We start from the raw sequence: 22173 nt of genomic DNA on the forward strand, positions 1-22173 counted from the left end.
CAGATTATAAAGTTGCATCAGACAATTAAGATGTTTTTGACCGGCTCCTTGAACTGTACACACAATTTTGATGTTTCAGCCCTTTTAAGCCCAAAACCTATTGCATATAACTGACTGTAACAAATTATGGCCACAGCATGCAACGGGGTTGGTTGAGCCCCGCGGGTACGCAAAGAGGACAACAAGAGCATCCTACTGCTCAAAGTCGCCCCAGAACTCATTCATTAATCACTGTCAAACTGGGAGGACACCAAACGCTTATTTATTTGCACTCTTTCGCTCTAAGGCTATTACAACAAACAACCCCAGTGGCTTCTGGGAACATTTGCGCATGATTAATAAGAGAGGGCCTGCAAGAAAAGGGAGATGAAATGGGGTAAGAGAGAAAGAGGGTTAGCGAAGGTGGGCAAAGGACAGAGGAAATGAAAAAAAATGTGGGGGAAGAGAGAGTTAGATAGATAAAGGAGGAGTAGCCTACATTTATGGATAGAAATCTGAATCAATATCATAAAAGGGATAATTCTCCCAAAAATGAAAATGGCTCATGCCATTCCAAACCTCTTTGACTTTCTTTCTCCTGCAGGACACAAAATATATTTTGAAGAACATTGTTGGCCCCATTGACTTCTGTTGTATGGACCACTGAGATACATAAGTCATGTACATATTTTAAATGACACGATGGTGAATAAATCATGACAACATTTTAATTCTAAGGTGAACTACCCCTTGACATAGGGTAAGAAATGGCACAGTGTAAATACCAAGGGCAAATCACATCCATCATGTCATTTAATGAGACACGTCCCAAAATACAATAAATATGTCAATAGTCTTTATTGACCAAAGATCACACTGTCATAGACAAAGTAATGGATACGTCCCTACTCGCGCATAGCTCATACGTCTAATAATTAAAATGACTTATCTGCAGATCCAGCGCACGAAAGGTCCTTCATTATATTCAGTGGTGACCTTCACACTGCAACAGTCACACCCCATCTACACCAGATAGCGTGTCATGACATGCCGAAACTAAATCGTTCCCATTACAATCATTGAAGCGTCCACTGCAATGATGTGCTTTAAGAGACCCATAGGTTAGTGTGTGTAGGCTCATATGTATAAAAGACCTATCATGCAAGGTCTTTATGTGCCTAGCACAGAATGCTGTATCCCAGACTTGACATTTTTTTTCCAATGTGACAAATGAAAAAGAGGTAACAACATGCATGCCATTTAGTATTAAGCAAGTAGCAGGCTAGTAGTCCATTGTGTTCGTAGCCAGGGATTCACAAAAAGAATCGTGAGCCCTCACATGCTGAATCATGAACGGATTATAAAATGCAATCCATTTCATTTGAGACAATCTGTATACCAAGTAGCTTTCAACAAATCAACACCAGATAAACTCCATCTCCCATGCTTTACCAACACTTTTGAATATACCACGAAAACATTTAATGTCTTCATAATAAACATTAATATTCAATGATGCAAAGCGGTTCTCTATCTTCTGAGAAGTTAGTCCATACTATTGCCAATTGAACTGTTGTCTTTAAGCTATATCAGATGTGTATGAAAAGGGTTTAAAGTGGGTTTTATTTAAAAAAAAGTTTAAAGTCCAAATTGCTTCAGATATTACTTTTTTATTTTGAAAGAGCTGAAGTGCTTTCCAATTTAAGCCATCTGTATATACATAATATCAAGCAAGAGGGAACTCATTAAGAACTCTGCAATTATGTTTGAGTGGCATTACAACATACCGCATGAATATATATGAATTGTGCACTTGGGTGGCATTGGACTGGGTGATCAGGTTGAAAACTAATGAGACATAACGCTGTTTTCAGACTTGTGTTTTTTCGTTCAGGCTTACAGCTTAACTGGGTGGATCGTGATGGGATTCTGGGCTGGAGCTTTTGTTCTCTCCAGCCATAACAGAGGATATACAGGCGAGATGACCTCATGGGAATTTTCAACTTCAAGCACATCTGCGGTCTGAAAACACAATGGGTAATAAACCACTAAATGTTTATTCCACATGGTCTGGTAGCACGATTAATAACCTCTGTTTATCTGATCTGTATTCCATAAATCCGGCCAACAGGAGACTTCTTTAGAAGAGCTGTTGATTCTATCTTCTGCCTTGTTTATTGTTTTCCTTATGAAATGGGTTGCAATTGTTATTTAGGGTGTACTTTAATCAGCATTCTTGAAAGCTGTTAAATAGAAGATTGGAGAAGGCAAATATGATAGCAAGGGTGACTCGTCTGTCAAGCTAACCGTGTGAAGTGTGGCTCTGAGGCAATTGAGAATCAATCCTTATACTCTACCGCACCGTGGGAAGTCAGACAATATACAGAAGACTACCAATAAATCTCATCCCTGCATAAAAAAATACTTGAAAAACCTGAACGCCTGCAAACGTCGCCTTTCACTTAGTGACATAAAGTCCCACTTTTAACTTTCAACTTGACAGCATTTTCTTTTATTTCCTCTAAAATGTGTTGCAGCAAATATTAGGTATCCTACAGACCCTTGTCTTTTGAGTCAACAGACATGAATCAGCAGTTCTATGGTGTTTGGAGGATCGCTGATGCTTGCAGCTCCTCTTTTGGTGGCTCAATGGGAGCAGTCTGGCTAGTGTTCCTGACACAGCATTTTTTGTGGCTTTTCCCTGAGCTGTCACGGACCTCAGAACCCCCACTGTAAGCATGAAAAACAGAGAGTACTTGCTGTATCCCTTCCAATTGGACAGGTTTTTAAGGCGAACAGTCTTCATGTCGCATACGATCACAGCGTTGTGAATGATGCCGTTAAGAAAACAAAAATGCATTTTTGTTGTTATACTGTTGTATGTGTTTTTAATCTATATACTTCAGCATGGCTTTGTTTACATCTACACAGCTCTTATTCTCTACACATCGCATTTGTAGTGTGCTGGCGACTACCACCTCGTCATATTACACATATGTTATATGTTATACACAAGTGGTCCACATTTCATATGTCTGTTATATGCGAAATTACAGTGTTCATGATGTGGCTATCAAACATTGACACAATATATGTCAACAATAAAATTAGAAACTATCCCTGAAAAATCAACAAAATGTCATCACTACAGATGCATCTTATACCAGGTGTAAATATATTTTTTTCTCGGCTCACCACTTGAGATGAGGTCATCTGAGACGGAAGTCAATACCAGGTGTAAATGGCTGCAGATGTCATGCCACTGGTCGGTCCCCTGAGGTTTCACGAGATCACGAGAGCTGATGGGAAGGCACATTCTTCACTGGGTAACCATGAATCTCAGCAGGATTTGGTGTAATATTCTAAATTTGGTGTAAATATTCTAAAACTAAATTGCTGTCACTACACTTCATAACAGAGTGAGAACATGCATTTAAAAAAATACAAGTTTACTGTGCCGAACAAGTGGAGAAAGATTAGAGAATGTGACACATAAGAGAGAGTCCATTGTGATGCTAAAATGCTGACAGTACATTTGTTTCACAAGCGCTTCAAAGGTAAGTCTTTGTTTTAGTCTTTTAGTCCAAAACAAAGAAGGCTTTGTGTTCTTCGTGTTTCTATGAAGGTGATAATCGCCCCAGTGAAAACTGTTTGGGCTGAGGACTCACAAAATGGGGGTTCTTCTCAGAACCAGGGATGAGCGGATGGATTGAGGATAATGAAGAAATGGGGGGGGGAGACATTACAGTAAGTGGTATAACAGGTATAATGGGGGTCTAATGGTAAGTAGTGACATTTGGGGGGTTGTAAAGGTGTGGGGTGAAGGTAAGATGAACAGAAGGAAGGTTTTCATTAATGGTATTCTTTGGTATATATAAAATATTTAATAAAATATTTATTCAATTATTGAAAGTGTGCATTAAATTGTTTACTTTTACTTTTATAATTTTCAACACGCTATACAGTCTATATTTCTATTTTTATATTATGATGTGATGGACGGACACATGTTTGTGTAATTCATCGATATAACCTAATCACCATAAAACACATTTTATTAGTTTGAATTAAAATGCAGAGAATGGGCGATAAGAGTACAAAAGACTTGATGCAGAGAAATTAAATGCTTGGTTTGATTCTATACCGGCCCTTTTGGGCTACCCCTAAGGATAGGAAGTGGGATTGCCTTGCAATCCCTTGGGCTGCTGACCAGAGTGATAGATCATCAACACCTCCACCATCTCATCCACCCCCAAACCACTCACGAGAACAGCTCACAGCCCACTGCAGGCTCCTCACACCTGGACTTATCTGCTCTCAACGTAGCCCCCTCCTTCACAGCCTCTACTTCTCAAGTACCAGCCTCAGCTGCTCCATGACCATTATACAAACACACAGATCATCACGCACAAACACTTACAGACAAACTCAAGCTTGACAGTCTGATTACAACCAGAGACCACCAGCTGGTTCAACAGCACAGTAAATACAGGGTAAAACAACACGGTACACCTCAACACAGCAACTTAACAAATCATACTGAAGTCAAAAGTCAATAATCAGGGAGTTCGCGTAGATGGACCAAATGTTTGAGAATGAAAAAATTATTAGTGATTCAAAACGAGAGGATAGTGTCCAAGACTGTCTTAGCTTTTCAACATAAAAAGCCAGAGGAACTCTTGTGGAGTAGCTCAGAGTAGACTGCGTTTTTAGCAGGTTCTTGAACTAGTTAAAATAGTCTAATCAAGTCTTTACACTAGTTTCTAGTAAAATAAAATATTCAGATCATCGCTCTAAAGTTCCAGAAACGCAGTCAGATGTTGTGCAAGATATGTAAATAACATCTGTTCCCAATGCTTGGGTTTTTAAACCAACATCATGTGACCATCATGTTCAAACACGCTAGTAAATGTCAGTGAAGTGAACATTTTACTTCTCCAAAGAAGTTCCATGGTACAGTGACTTACTTTAGTTTCATGGTGGTGCTCTCCTTACTTTCCTCCACAGTATATGGTTTTCCCTCCCTGCAGCTGGGAGTCGTTGAGTGGGGCATTAATCCGAATCTGCCCACCATCAGTGGATTTATTTGTTGTTACACCTCAATGGCTGCTAGTACACAGCCATGCAAGTTTCTTCGGGTTAACTGAACATTGGTACATGTGTTTGCCTCGCTCAGCCTTGGCACTCATTCACACTGCAGAGTTCCTGGTTCCCGGATCCCTCACACAGCTGTGCAGCAGGGCCCCTCTCCACTCCAGGGCCCCAGCCGTTCAGTATTAATCTGTTTTCCCAATTTGTCCCTGACAGGGATTAGTGCTGTCACTCAAAAGCAGCCAGCCGCATTGATCATTTGTTGGTTTTTATCTCCACAACTCTTTTTTTCTGTGTACTTTCTCCATCTCTCCATCTCTCTGCGTCTGTCTCTCTTTCTCCATGTAATCCTCTGCTCTGATGGGTGGCCTACGGAGCTAACGTTATCAGTTTAGCCGAGTGCTGTTGTGGATGTGCGAGCAAGCTGAGTGCAAGAATTCTCAATGCCCCTTGCCTCTGTTTCACCCACCTCCATAGTCAACCATCCCCCAACTCACTCTCCTGTCGGTTCCATTAAAGACCCACCCCCTTACCCCAGCCATTAGCACACCGCTGTCCACATTAGCTTTGACACAGCATGTGGGTTGGAAGGTGAATGGCATTCCCTTGTTTACAACTCTGGGGATGTATTATCATTATTGGCCCACTACAGAGGGAGAAGGAAGCTAATCTTACTCACAATGAGATAAAACTGAGGCATTTATGTACCTAATTGACTTTAAATTGGAGCACACTTTGAGCATCCAAGAATCAGGCAGTGCTAGTCGTAAATGGGTAAGTAGCCTACCCAAATGTAGGAACTGACCTTTCATTTCAAGAGAAAGGCCTGTTAAATATCTACTTAATATCTAAGTTATAAGCATTCAGGCACTCATGAAAGGTCAGTTTAAAGCGTTGTGTTCTTTGGCGAGCATACACATGCAAAATATATCAAAACGCAGGCAAAAGGAAATTTGAAACTGACAACATAATTTTTTTAAGAAATATTGTAGTGTTTTTATAAATTTGCACTATTTTTTTTTAAATTGATGTTCCCTCATAATCTTTAATAAAAAACTGTTAACCTTCTCCAACCCTCAAAACGATCTTTCTTCACTTCCTGTCACGAGTAACGCCGCAAGACTAGATTATACCTGGAATGGACCATGGTGATTAGCAATTAGCGATTGTCAACGAACCATTTAGTTTTCAATGGACAAAGTCCTACATTTGTTTCTCATTTCAGAAGCCGTTTCACATGAATTATATTTCACGTTATGGAAAAGAAGACAATCGCTCCTGTTTCATGCTAACTTTAAAGAACATAATTGCAACAATGTTTATCTAAGCTAGCGCCCCACTTTTGTCTCCTCATGGTAATTACGTTCTTTTGAGGGACAGCATAGAGATGCCATGAATTTAGTTTCCAGAACACATTTGTTTCTATGGTTACTCCCTCAGGCCAGGGTTCCAAAGCACTTTGGCAGTTCCGCTGGCTACTCACCTCGTCTGCTGACAGTCTGGATTGTTGTACGTATAATTATGGTGGAATGTTTACTCCAATCATAGTCATTACCAGTTGAGCTCACCTGGACAGGCGGCTGAAAATGAGCGCGGGATCATAAAAAAAGATTTTGCTGTGCTCGACCCCACTGCACGTCCGCATACCGCCAAACAGCTGTGCTCCATATACGCTGACCTGCATACATGCATGCACAAGCATGCATGTTGCATTTACACGTACCTTAACATTTTAACCTGACATTTCCTGTAAAATAATATAACAAGTAATGTCCATTCTCAATAACTGATTTGATCCCAAAAAGGTTACGGATTGCAGCTTTTAAAACGCAGTGAATTCAACACTTTTCAATTTAAGATTGAATACAGCACACATACATCGATGCTTTTACCATTCATTAAATGTTTTATACCCACATGGATAGCTGTTCTGATCTCTAGACAAACCTCTAAACCATATTTTCTTTCTCTTTCCTTTGGAGTCGATAGAGCATGTGGCCATCTAAAACAGTCATATCCTTTTAATCAGTTCTACCTCAACTCACATCTAGCACAGGCTCAGATGTTTCACTCATATGACCTCGCACACAACGCTCAGTTGTGCTGTTTTCAACCTTTCATCTTGCGGAGCACTGAGGTGGAATAGCCAAATACACCAGACTGCTGAGTGTGACAGTGCATCCCGGAGCTGTGGGACTCTGCAGGGCCCCCTTTCTGTATTCATTACGGGAGCCGGCTAGAATGTCAATACACTGATCATATGCTTCGTCACACTGGACCATATGCTGAGGGGAGGGGGTTAAGACAAAGTCAACTTTCTCAGCCAAGCATCTACATGTCATCCGCTCCACAATTTTGCTTGTATTTACCCGCTCCAGTTTGCACACTACATGCTGCATAAAAAGGTTCAACCACCTCTTTGCAGCCAAAATCCCTTTTCAAAAGGAGTGTTGCGACACCATTGTTTAATGATGTATCAGGAGGTTCAGGACACCTATTGAAGGCATTTTTTGTGCTGAAATAGCACACTTGATGTTTTAAAATGTTAACGGCGAAGCAACAAAGCCAAACAGTATATATTTTCTCTGGCAAGAAAGTAGCCTCATGCTTTTGAAATGAATTTGAGGCGCATAAGGATACAGGAAGGGATAAAACTGTTTTTACTAAAGTTTAACATATACTGTATTAACCTTTGGTTAGGACTATTAAAGTGAAACATGAACATTCTGTCATCATTTCCTCACCCTCTCGTCATTTCAATCCTGTATGAATTTCTTTTTTTTTCAAAAGAAGAAATGTTGAAGAATGTGAGTATCCGAACAGCAACGACCATTCCCTTGCATTGGTTTTTTGTCCATACAACAGAAGTGAATGGGTGCCGCCCCTGTTTTGTTAACAACATTCTTTCAAATATCTTATATGTGTTCTGCGAAAGAAAGAATGTCACACAGGTTTAAAATGACTAGAGGCAAATGGTGGCAGCAATATTAAAAGAAATGATTCATGTCAAACATACAGTTTAATGATCATTTACTCACCCCATGTTGTCTTCCAAGATATTTATGCATCCAAGATATTTATGTATTTTTTTAAATCCATATTTTTGTAAACGGCGTTAGACTTAGTATTTGCACGTTCAACTTGTAAACACTATTACATGAAGTCCTGAGCGCGCTTTGCAGAACAGAACAAAGCGAGCATTTGTGTTTATAAAGCAAAAACTTTTATTTTGTTATATCGTTCACTAGATAAGACCGTTATTCATTGTCTGGTATGGTTTAAAGCCCTTCCAGAAACTGCACTGAAACTTTAATTTTGACCTTCAACCGTTTGGAGTCCATTGGAGTCCACTATATGGAGAATAATCGTGGATTGTTTTCATCAAAAATCTTAAAGACAAAAATACTTAAACATCTTGGATGACAACGGGGTGAGTTAATTATCATGAAAATGTATGTTGAAAGTGAACAATTACTTTAAATGATATTTTAAAGAAACAGTTGAGTCCCAGTTATTCAACGAATGCAACTCATTCCTAACAACAACATTAAAATAGCCAGTTCTTGGGATGAAACAAGAGGTGGTACCCAACATAATTTCCTGCTGCTTCTATTCTTCCACCCAGGAGTATAAATAAAGAGTGAAAACAAATCTATTTTCTCTCTCTTCCAGTCTTTCTCTTTCTGTGACACAGAAGCCTCCCTACATATCCGCTTTTATTAGATCAATTCCAAAGAAAACAGACGAATATAAATCAGAGCACAAAAATTAACCTCGTTCTACATGGGGTCACATCTGTCTGTTGTGTCAGAATGACCTGGAAGTGCTTAGGCAGGTGACAATATCCCAAGCGGATTTGAAGACTGGACTGCCGGCCTCCTCCACTCAGGGAGAGGTCCACTGATCACTCCTTAATGTTCAGTGCTGTCATTTGGCTTGGGGACAATGTCAAATGTACTTTCCAGGACCATTCGAGAGGTATTGCTGTAACCACCCCTTCTCTCATTCCAAACACATTAATAGACTAATACAAGCGCAGATAAAACCTCACAACATAGTGTGGAGTGTGTCAAATCATGCCAGTTTGTATTTATTTACTAAATCCTTGTGGCTCAAGTGTTCAGTGTAGATATAGAGCTAAAAAAAGCAATCCGCCCCGAGTTTTATTCAATTCTCATTAACTGTGCACTATAATATACAGTACATTTAAGACAAACCATGCATTGCCACAAAAGGTTGGTGAAACTTTTATCGCGTAAATCATTTTGAATGCTTTTTCTTACTTGATGAAGAAGGATGCTGCAGCTGAGCTGGGCTGGTGGGCCGAGGGGGGCACGTCCTGGCCAAACTGAACAGGACTTCTCTGTCTGGATGAAGTCAGAGACACTCTAGATGCTGAGTTGTCTGTGGACCACTCACTCTGCTCTGCCTGACCCATGAGGCTTTGTGTCTGAGGGGGTAAAAGACACATTCAATTAAATCTCAAAATTATGTGATTCAAGAGTTCTATGCCTAGGCCATGAAGAATAACACTTTAAAAAGTAAGTTTGCAGCTGGACAAAACGGAGCAGGTTCATACTGGGAACAAAAGCCTGTTCCTTGACATATTTTGTTTCAAAGATTGAGTAAAAAACTTAAAGATAAGTACACACATCCAATCATTACACACAGATTACACAAGCACAGGTAAAAACAGAATTAGCTATCAGAGTGCACCCTTCAAGCAGCTATTCAAGTTATGAATAGGGTTTTGGGCTGGTTCATATAAAATGCTCGGTCCTTTGCCCGAGAGATTGTGGATTTTATGAACAAATACAGCTCTTGAGAAAAGCAGTCATTTAAAAACCTATCCTGCCATCTGTGACTATTGATATCTACACAGTAGTAACAGGATAGCAGAGATTATAGTACGGGTAAAACCTTTAGGGTTGGGCGATGTCGACCAAACCGGCATCGGACGTTGGCTATAGTGAAACATCGCAATGGAAGATGACATCGCCATTGAAATGTTGTAACAAGGCATGCATGGACTCTCCATTGCAAAGCTTTGTCGCTAAGAAAGAACAAACATTTTTGTAAAAACGATGTCTAGTCCCAGCTGCTTGCCCATGTACCCTGGACAGAAACCATTAATTTAGTGACGTTTTCATTATTTTACTAGAGCCGCCTTTTGTCTCAGAGGCCTATGAGAAACTGAGCAGCTTAAGCCCACAATCAATATGAACTGTCAAGTGCTTGTTTTGTGTGTAAGCAGCACGCATAGAACCCTCAGGTAAGGTTGGGCCATTTCCCAGACTCTGCCGTGAGTTGAACACATTGAGCAATTGACATGTACGTTGTGGTGGTTGTGCATATTGGCTGGCTTTGTATTTGCTCTGGATTCATGTCTGGCAACTAAAACAACATCATTAACAATCGTTTCGTGAAGCATGTGCCATCCAGTGTGCCCGACGTGTCATCAAAACTGACAGGAAACCTATTTATATAGCTAGCATGACACATGAGCTCCATACATCACAGAACTGTAGACACGTGGTGGGATCATTCACACGAGATGAAGCTAGACAAGCAGCGTCCGGTCTGAGACGTTTCTAGTCTGCACTTCGTTGAACTTGGATGAATGAATACAATTACATAAAGCGGCAATTGATTTTCGAGGCGTTTTCATAAAAATGTGTTTGTTTAGTTTTTTGTTGATTTTTGTTTATGTCTGTTTATTCAGATGCCTCAGGCTCGTGTTTACGTCTATAATTGTCTACTGTTTGTGTGCAAGTCAATAATTACGCCTGTCAATTTTGTTATAGAACTGACAAATGTGCGGTTCAGAATCACACAAAATGCACGACTGTAATTTCATTTTGTTTCCTTGACAATGAACACGGACAATTACTGTCAAAGCCGTTTGTTGCACACACAATGTTTTCCAGCTGTCAGACTTTGAAACGGTGGGATAAAATCCAGGTTTTTATATTTGTGCCCTGTTGAAAAAACAGCATTTGCTGGGCTAGGTATGTTTTGATGATGGGTTGGTGGTATGTGCTGGTTTAAGCTGGTCATGTGCTGGTTTTAGCTGGACATGTGCTAGTTTAAGCTGGTCAGACGCTGGTTTAAGCTGGTCAGATGCTGGCTTAAGATGGTCACGTGATGGTTTAAGCTGGTCATACACGGATTTAAGCCTCTCATGTGCTGGCCCTTAGCTGGTCATGTGCTGGTTTAAGCTGTTGAGGAACCAGCACACGACCAGCTTAAACCAGCACATGTCCAGCTAAGACCAGCACATGACCAGCTAAAACCAGCACATGACCAGCTTAAACCAGCACATACAACCAACCCATCATCAAAACATACCTACCCCAGCATATGCTAGTTTTTTCAACAGGGTCAGAATTGCTCAGATGAACATACCACTCATGCAGTCATCAATGCAAAAAAGTCAAAGCTGGATTCATGGCAGGGAGTCATATCCCTGTTCATGGCATTCCGGTTTCAGATGAGCCGTGATAAATCAAAACAGCGTCACACTGAGAGCGAATGGTGACTGTCGGGACGCCGCATTAAACCCCCAAGCACAGATAAAGAAGGAATGGGTGTCAGATAACACATCAACAAGATGGTTAAATGGGCCACGCAGTCAGGGCGAGATCGAATTTGGAAACCGCAGATACAGACATTAGATGCACGTTCATGTGCACACACACACACTGCAGCAGCTGTCAAAGGCACACTGTGGGTTTTTGAGGACTTAAGCCCTCCAGTCAAGCCGTTTTCATGTGTGTCAGACACCGAGCTTGAGGTGAGCATGCTGTATCCCCAGGTCGGGTCATTAAAGTACAGCTGCAGAGCGCTCGATAAAATCAGACGTTCCCTACACCCTGTCTACACCCTCACGTCCTCACCAGAGTCCAGAAAATCCTACTCTCCTTCTGAATATCTCTCTGTCTTCTGTGAAAAGAAGCAGCATATCATCTCTTTCTCTTTTTTTCCTAAGCAGGGGTGAAGAGCAACGTCTGCTTAAGGATTCCTTGTCTTGCGCTCCCGGTAGGCCAGTAGGTCATATCAACCCAGGCAAAGCTCATGTGGAAAATCCCACTCTGCTCTGCTCTAATAATTTTATCTGCCAGTGACACTAAAGAGCAATAAAACTGACACTAATGTCAGCTCAAGTTTTCTCTTTCCCGTTTCAAGTTGAAACTCATCAGGTTTCACAGTGAAATGTTTTTTTGTCTTAAAGCATATGTCATAAAGACTATAAACTATAATCGGGGAAGCTATCAATCATAGCCTTGTCTTTATTTTAGATAACTGTGATAGATATACGGCAAACTCAAAGAAACATGAAACTGCGTTTGCAGTCATTTACGGTGTGATGTGAAAAATTTTATTTAATGAGAAAAAAAGGCAGGACTTTGTTTTATCTATCAGGCATTGATCAGTGAACAGTCGGCATACCAGGTTCAGCGGAGTAGACACGGTAAGGTCAGCCATAAAGCATTATGTGCTTTATGTCACTGATGTGTTTTTTTTCTGTCCCCACACTGTACTCACTACTGAGCATAGTCTGGGGGTTGCCTTTTTTCTCTCGTCCCCTCTCTTCATGTCATGCTGTATTTTTTTTTAAATTGACGGTCTTCCTGTCCTGTCCACCCCCCTGTGTGTCTGATGGACAGGTTGATGGCTAATTTCGTTGTACAATGACAATAAAGGAAAATAAAATTCATCATCATCATCATCAACATATAAACCTCTGCAATATATAGTTGCTTGTTAAATGAAAAAGTTTTATATATAATGCACTTTTTAAATATATTTTCATCCTGTGTGTGGTGGATAGTTGCAAATAAATCTGATCTCGTTCATAAAACTATCAAATAGTGTGCTAATCTAAAACAAAGCAAACAAATAGAACGCATCCGCTTCAAAGCTACTGGCCTATACCCTACATTTGAGTCTCAGTGTAGATTTAGTTGTGTTTCTTCATAAGAGCTGCCAGACAGAAAGCTTCCGATGGTTTTCAACATGCACAGAGACAGCAGTTGGTCTGGTTTTTTTTAAGGTTATTTTTGCTTTGTCTGTGCACAAGCACACGCTGGTTGCTAAAAGCTTCTCTGGTACGCTTGTTGACATTTGCGAACAGAGGAAATTCACCGGCGTTCACCTATTGTGAACCCCTTCTTCATCAATAGCTTTACCGTTGGCAAGAACAAAAGAGCCCTAGCAGTGGCAGCTGGGGGAAATTGTAAAAGCAACAATAATGTTACAAAAAAATGTGTTATAATTACATAGCTTTTATATAACAAAGCCTCAGGCATTAAAGTAAAATAGTTTAGTTGATTTGTTTGGTTAACCTATAAAAGCAGTACACTTTGTCTACTGTGGAATATAACAGTGCAGTAAATCAACCCATCAATAAAGTCATAAAATCAACTCCTGAGACTCTCCATAATGCAATTCATATTTCTGAATCACTCACGCAAGTCTGTGGAAGCATGGACAATGTTAAAATACAAATGTATAAGTAAATCAAATGAAAGACCGCATCTCACCTAGGCTGAAAATAGTAGTGGATGTGATCGGTATTAAAAAAATATTTACTTTCTAGTGTATAAACAATTCATCCTTTCATTCAAACGTTTATTGAGATTGAAAGATTGCGTACCGGGCTTGGCTGAGGGAGGAAGTTATTCACACGCGAGATGCTCCACATCCCCTCCAGGTACTGTTGAGCCTGAATGGTGACTGAGCTTATGGCCCCCGTCAAAGGTCTTCCACCCACGGTCATCTGCACACCCGGTTTGAGAGCTGCAACGTTGGTGGTCGGGTTATGAGTCCAGCCAAACTCACGGCGTCTATCCCCCACAGGCAGAATACTGTGCGCTGGATGAGGTATCCTGGATTTGGCAGTTCTAGAGGAAACGGTGACCACGCTGTGAGTGGTCAACCTGGCGGGATGCCCGGGGTAGGTGCTGGGAGGGAGTGATGCCATGTCGGAACCCGAGTACAGTTCTTCGAGGGTCTGGAGTGCCTGCTGTCTCAGCAATTGTGCAGGTGTGGTGCACACCTGGCACCTTGTGTCTTCATGCCCACTTTTCACTGGCCAATCGGGTACCTGCAGCTGGTCAATGATGAAGGAAGCAAATCCAGGGTCCTACAGGAAGTAAGAGAATGGAGAAAAACATCAGAATTATGTGCATGACTTGGGTATTTTTCTTCCATAATCCTATGGGAAAACATGTGAGTTTAATGGGGCCTTAGTGGTCTTATTGGGTCTTTTAAAATGTGAAAAGTAAGGAACTTAAGGAAAGTGTCCAGTTGGTTAAGAAATTGATATATTAAAGAGATTTTATTTGCGATTTATATATAACCATTACTACACACTAAAAAATTATCTGTTCTCCAAGAAGCCACGTCTTAAAGGGATAGTTCACCTCATGAAAAATATACAATTGTATACAGAGGTGCCTCAGAACTGTTTGCTTTCATACATTATTCAAAATAGATTATTTGTGTTCAACAGAACAAAGACATTTATAAAGTTGTAGTCAGTGTCGACACAGAACTGTTCAGGTGCAAACATTATTCCAAATACATTTCTTTATGTTTAAATTTATACAGGTTTGACACAACTCAAATGATGATAGAATTTTATTATTGAACAAACTAGCCCTTTAGCTATAATCTCAAACTAGGCAGAGCTGAAAAGTGAGAGTTTTGGGGAAGGAGAGGAGGGAGTGGAGGGAAGTAGGGTGTAAAGAAAACAACAGCTGAGCCCGGGCGAGAAGCACAGTGCCGTGTGTATTTACATTTGATAAGACTCCCAGCAGGGAGAGATATGACAAGAGGCCCGGCGTGAAAATAATCATCTCCTGTTCAATGCCAGGGGCTCGAAGCCAGTCTACCTCGTGGGGAGGGGCTTATATCTTGTGTGCTTGTATCTAAAACGATGCTACGCTTATCAATTATCGTCAATTACTAATACTACTAACATAAAATATTAAACAGCTTCCACTAGTAAAACACAGGTATGAAATTTCAATATTTTGGGACCTATTTATACTTCTGCACTGTTATTGCATGGAAACATGCAGCTTGGACATTTTGCAAACTTCACCTATTGTGTTCCAAAGACAAAATGATTTTTTTTGTATGGATAAAGATGACATCTTTTTTTGGTTCAATTGTTCCCTTAGCAGCACTAATTTCTAATACAGTCTTTTACATTTTACTCTCTTGCTCTCTTTTCTCACATTTCACAGTCACATACTGGTCTACTGAGACATATATTATACTCTAGTTCAGTAATAAGGAGGTTTCACAGGAGCCCAGGCCAAAATAAATGTTGATGATGCCTAGCTTTCTCAAAGACGCAAAAAGCCCAAAGGCACTTCCCACAAAACCACAGCCGATCATGAGCATGTAAATCATTCACGATGACACATATGAGAGTATTAAGTATAATTAAAACCATAACTATTACTACAAATGCTCTGCCACACCTCATGCATTGAGTGGCTCCATTATAGTAAACATACAGCTATATGTAAGTAAAATCTCAAGTGAAAATATGGCAGGGACACATTTTCTTTTGAATTCCACTCCTCCAAAGCTACGTTTTGCAAAGCTACGATTTGCAAGGCTACGATTCACTGATGCATCACAATGTGTTTTTGATAAGGGTTGGAGGTAAACCCGCAGGACATGGCCTTTCGGGAATGGAGTTAAAAAGCCATGAAATATGGGGTCTTAAATGACACAATGTTGTGATAAGATATTCAATTTCCAAACTGTATTCCAATTACATTCAGTACCACGTGATAATGTCCCCCCACTATTCAAAAGGGTGTTAATATTTTAATATGATACATTGGATACATAATTAAATCTAACGAAACAGCTCTATTCTAAAGCAGGCCAAATAATGAAAAATAACACTGAGAGGATTTATAATCAAATTTGTCAACATTCAACATGGCCAGAGAGAAAATTATGAAGAAATCGGAAAGTCTGTGCAAAAGAGAGAGAATGCAAGGCATGATGGGTTTAGACCCCTGGCCTTGGGGCTTGTAGTTGGTCATTGTGTGACTTTATTGGCAGTCATTTCTGGTTTTATGAAGCTCTGGGGATGAATGCAGGAGACTATCTGCTGATTATTGATGCACTAAAGAACAGAGAGCGAACAGAAGGATAAACGGCTACTTATGTGCCCTCAGCCCAGTAGTCAGACTGTCTCTAATGCTAATGATGATGAGATACGACTGTGAGAAGAGAGGATGGGAAATACGAGGATGGGAAAGCTATGGCGATACATACTGGACAAAGAAGGAGAAAGAAAATAGTGAGGCAGAAGATATAAAAAAGTGAATTGAGGGATACGAAATAGAAAATGATGGTGGAGTTTGAAAACCTATTTATAGAACTTTAGCCGAGATTTTTGACCATCCCTGGAAAAGACCAGTTCAGATAGTCAATAGCGGAGGAGAGTTTCTGTGGCCAGTAGGAAACTAAAGTATGACTGTAATAGATGTACATGTAAATATATCACATTTACACTGTAAAAGAAACATTTTGAATATATTTTTGAAATAGTTCAAAAACGTAAAATTTGCCACAAAAAAAGGAAAATGTAATTTTACATGTAAGTTTATTTAAAGTTTTTTTTAGCTGTTTTACTGTTTCTTTTTCAAATAAGGTCGCAAGTCTATAAAATTACAGAAAAGGACACCAAATTTACAAGAAAATCGGGGGGGAAACTATTTATTATATATCCTTATATCCTGTTATTTTACAGGGAAATCGTTTTTATCATATATTTCTGTCGCTCCAGCACAGCACACATATAACAGTTTTTCATAAGTTGAAAACTGTTTTTCATTTAAACTTGCGATCTTTTCTCTGTAATTTTACGTTTTATGCTTGTTTTTTAAAAATACATGATAAAATCTGTAAAAAAAACAGTAACATTCTGAACAATTACAGGGTTTGTTACAGCGTAGCCTATGTGATATTCTAGAATCTGCAGTCTGCAGTGAAGGAAGTGACATTTGATATTATAAAACGGGCTGTATTGTGCATTAAATCGTGAGGTGTTTTGCTTTCATTTCAGATTGAATTGAATTCCTTAATGCTTGTAAAGCTTGAATGTTCAAATTCATGAGTATGTTTCGGTTTTAGCGATTGGCAAAGTTGACCTGCCAGTTTTGCACAAGGTTCAATGTGAGAGAGGAGCTTTTATGAGACTGAAACAGGGCAGTGAGAAAGGGGCAAGAACAGCTGTTGCTACACACCCTGTAGTGAAAAGGTAAGAGCTGGGTCCTTTCACAGCAGGCCATTAATACACTAAAGACCACATCCATCGCTAATCCCCATGGACCCTTACACAAACAAACACACACACGGTCAATTCAAGTATTGCAGATCAGGAAATAGGCCTCTAAACAGTAGCAGAGGATCATTTGAGGTGTGTATGCGTACATAGCTGTCTCTATGCATGAACATATAGGGCTTGGCGGTCACACATTCAATAAATAATTTTGCTAATGCTAAAATGTATACTTAATAAATCCTGAGTTAGGCTTGAATTTTTAGCTTAGACGTTTAAACAGTTTGTAAAAGGTTTAGGTTATCTTGTTTGTAACATAAGAGACAACTTGTATACATAACATTACAATACGGCATTTCTTTGTGTGTTTTCTTCATTTTTATTTAATCCATGAATCAAGAAAAATGAATAGTACGCCATTTGATGTCAAATTTGGAAACTCTTTTGAACTCTTTTCAACAATATATAACGTCACAGCGAAAATGTTTATATGATTAGCATAGTCGAGTAAGCACCTGCTGGTAGACTACACAATAACGTCCCGAAAACCATTGCCATTTTGTATAAGTCATCCTCTGAGGTTTGGAAAACAGAAAGCTAATTGGCAATCAGTAAAAAGATATTAAAAAAATCAGTCAAAACTAGCGTCTTAACTTCTAGTAACACTCAAGAGAGAAACACACGCAGAATATGGTAGAGTGTGACAGAGCAAACACAGATATTATTCTGTCTGCTGACTGGCCGTCTTGAAACTCTGTCATTGATTATATTCTGCGTCAGGCAATATTACACATGCTCATAATACATATACAGAATGTTTTATTATTTTTGTCACACGTAAATGTATTTAATTTACATTTAAATATTCCACCGGAACATATATGGTCTTTTCTTCAATAAATCGAAAGTTCAACCAAAACTATAAATGGTGTCATGATTTTTTCACCATCGTGTCATTCAAAACCGGGACAGTATATGACTCTTTCTTCTGTGGAACACAAAAGAACGTATTTTCATAAAACGTCTCATAATGTCTCATATTTTCAAATCTTTTGCCCATACAATGGAAGAAGTCAATGGGGGTCAATGTTGTTAAGCTACCAATGTTCTTTAAACTTCTTTTGAGCTCTGCAGAACAGAGAAAGTCTTACAGGTTTGGAATGACATGAGACGAACAAAGGGTCATTTTGGGGTAAACTATCCCTTTAAACCATATATTCAATACTTTGTCAAACTGCATAAATCAAAGATGACAAACAATATTTTTTTGCAGCATATGGTTAAAGATATCAATCGTATAAACACTGGCCTTTTGAGTTTATACTAAATTTGTATATATTTATGGTAATCTTGATGAATAAGAACCATGTACCTCACATAATCCTACATCAGAATGAGAAAATGGAGCCATACAATATTCATTATGCTTGTAGTTATTAAAACAGCTTACCAGATATGGTGTCCATTTGCATGCTTCTTTGCGCAAAAATAACCAATAAATTGTCCATTTAAATACAATATGTGTGAGTCATCCATGATCACAGACCTCTCTCATCATTTAGTCACTTAAATGCCTTTTCCTGTTCACCGAGGTTTGTAAAAGAAACCAGTTTTCCTTTCCAACAGTTTGGACAGCCCCCATTTCTTACAATTCTGTCTCCCTTCCGTCTGTTACACTCCCATTCTCTCTCTCCAATTGATCCCTCCAGCTGTCAGTGGATTGTCAAACCCTGGATGGGTAGTCAGTCAGTAGTGTGAGACAGTAGTAGTAGCTCTTGTGTTTTTAAGATGGGGTGAAGGGGGAAAAATAGAAGCAGAACACAGTGTGTGAAATAGAATGAGACAACGCCGTTACGTTTCACTGCCTTTGTCAGACGTTTATATAGTGGATGGGATTGAGCTGTCAAGGACTAAAATGACATAAAAACGATTTTGGGGGGCACCACCCTTAGATTATTGCAATGTAACAATATAACTGACTGCTGATACAGAAAAACTGCATAGCTACTCCTATGTTAAAGAAAGCAAGATAATAAAATAATTAAAAAAAATAACAGTTAAGCAGCCATGTAATAAAATGATATTGTTTCTTTAGGGAGGTACAAAGCCCATCAGGCTTATTTTGTGACCAGTTAAGTGATATATAGCCTCATGAAGACAAAAAAGATGAACTCTTGTTGGCGTGTTTTAAAGTGTAACATGGAGTGGCTGACTGTTATTCAGCAGAAATGTAATGTGGCCCAGAGCGAATATTGGAGGTTTAAAGCACTCAGTTAAACTAACAAAGTTGTCTAACGTTACGCTTGAGACTCACTTGTGTGTGTATATATTTACACATGCTCACCAGTTTCCTTCTCCACAACTAATAAAAAAAGTTGCTTTGCTGAGGCGGTCTGGAAATTCTCCCGACTGCCTTAATATTTTATCTCTTTAGTCAGAGAATATGGAAATAAGCTCTTTACTCCATTTAGAAGTATAGCTGGCTGCAGAAACATGGACAGCAAGAAAAAAAGTTTTAGCCGTGCGAATCAGGGTAGGGTAAAGAGACCAAGTTTTGAAGCTTCTTTTTTTAACCGAAGAACGTCACAGATTGAGAGCCATATAATTTAGTGGCCGAGTCTCATAGCTAATATCGCTTTCAGTAGATTTATGCCTTGTTTTTGTACTTAATGCGTTGTAAGTGAAAGAAAATCCTCCCGATCCCTAAACATCCTCTAAAATTGAATACCTCCATCCGCAAACACTGTATTCTACACTGTTAAAAATTGCTGTTATTTTACGTCAAAATTTCAACAGTATAATCCTGTCATGTCTAAAAACAGTTCATTAATGTTTTTTCATGGAGATTAGAATGACGTAAACAAACTTTAACATTATTTCACCGTATTTATTGCACAAAGGACAAAAAACAGGTATATACAGTATTTTTTAAATAGAGAACAGCAGCGAGCACGTGGATGGTCATCGTCTACATTCTCCGAGTTATTAGGTGAGTGCCAGTTTGCTTTGCTCATTATAGACTAAATATACGTTTGCAATTGCAAGTGCAAATAGCTTTGTAAAAACATACTAATTGTGGATGCTGTGAATTTTAACTCTTTTATACGCATGTTTCAGTGATAACGTGCGCCGACGATATTGTGAAGCGGAGTTGAATTTACAGGGTGAGTTTTGGTCAAACTTTTTATCAAACAAGTGCATGATATACTATATGCTCTTTAGCATGGATAAGCCTTCGAGAACTGCTGCAACAAAAACACCTCGATGTATTTGTATCACGCTACTTATAGACAGCTTATTTGCTAATATTAGCTTGCTATCCTTTAATTAATTCCGCAACGTGTCGTTTTGCTTGCAAATGTGACTAACTTTCTAATTGCTACATAACTCTATTCCAAACGTTTTTTTTTCTTCTTTATTAGTGTTGTGGATGTTTTAAGTTGCTTGTGTTTTGGATTGCATCGATCTAAGTTGTTGAAAAGTTTGGTGATAGAATGCCAAAGAATATTCTTGCGATACTTATGAATAATTTGTATTTTAACTTTAAGTGTTGTTGGTTTGCATTGTATTGTTATTTTGACCAATCCATAAGGCTAAGGGAGATTTCATTTTCGTGCAAATTTTGCAGTTGTTTTTATGCCTTTTTAGTGCTGTACAGTTTGACTTTCCAGCATGTTTCCATGTCAGTTATGTGGACATCTGTGTAGTACTCCAGTAGCCTATGTGAATCACATGAGGATTCACAGCAATAGCCCAAACTTACTTCTACATTGCCGTATCCAGGGCTGTGTTGCTAATTTAAGAATTTACTTCTGTATTTACATAATCTGAGTGAGTATCCTTTATTATCCACTAAAGCTGAATGTTCACATTTTTTATAGGCAGTTCATTGGGATTAATTCCGGAAAAGGCACCAAGGGTGAACGAGTCATCTCGAAGCGGACAAGAAAAGTCCCCCAGAAAAAGAAAAGTCAACACCCGTGTTGACAGTTTACTGAAGAAACTGATGGACTTTGAGTGGGACTTTGTATAAGTGAACCCTATATTTACACAACACACATTCCATACACAACAAACACGATGTGTGTTAGTTTCACAATTTTTTCAGGTGTTCAGTTTTGAAGACCATAAATTGTAAACCTTTAATTTGTAGTCACTTTAAGTAATTTGTTTAGTTTTTGTACATATTCTACTAATTTGGAGAATATTTTGTGGTTCTTTGTGTTCACTGATGTTCAGGTGATGATGAAAGGTACCTTTATAAAATACTGAATTTGTGGCACATTTATTTGACCATTCAATTATTTTTCCACAGCCCCTGATTTTGAGAATATTTTGTTATTTGTGTTGCTGTTTACAATATCTGCACTTTAAACATTTAATTTTATTTAAATGGCTGCATTTTATTGTTACTTTTGTTTTAAATATGTTTCAAGCTTTTAAGAAATGTTTGAATAATAAAGATGCATTATTTGTGTCAAACTTTTAAGGTTTTAATGGACAAATGTATGTACTGTACAAAACAGCAAGACTGCTAAAGGGATTTTAGATAGTATAAAAAGTACAAATAAATAATTTCTAGCCTTTTAAAACCACTTGAGAATAAACATTAACCAACTGTTTATTTTGACTGTATTTTACTGTTAATGTAGAAAATAACAGCTTTATGCCGTTTTTGAAAAAGCGGTAATCACCTGTTAATTTCAGCAACAGCAAGAGACCGTTAATTAACAGTATCTTGCTGGCAACTGTGCTGCCAGTTACTTACTGTTTTTTTACGGTGAAAT

At 38.9% G+C, this 22173-nt stretch overlaps 1 protein-coding gene across 1 annotated transcript in view; it reads right to left on the reverse strand.

Moving 5' to 3' along the window:
• The window catches only part of kif26ab (kinesin family member 26Ab), a gene marked incomplete at its 5' end in the record, with an annotated part of 80146 nt that overhangs the window by 27939 nt on the left and 30034 nt on the right, over window positions 1–22173 (reverse strand). Inside the window, 2 exons of the mRNA XM_079457801.1 lie at window positions 9354–9520; window positions 13727–14215. Coding sequence (XP_079313927.1) covers window positions 9354–9520; window positions 13727–14215 — 656 coding nt within the window. The remainder of the gene's footprint in view (window positions 1–9353; window positions 9521–13726; window positions 14216–22173) is intronic.

The sequence above is a fragment of the Barbatula barbatula genome (assembly GCF_947034865.1).
Source record: "Barbatula barbatula genome assembly, chromosome: 6".
Lineage (NCBI taxonomy): Eukaryota > Metazoa > Chordata > Actinopteri > Cypriniformes > Nemacheilidae > Barbatula > Barbatula barbatula.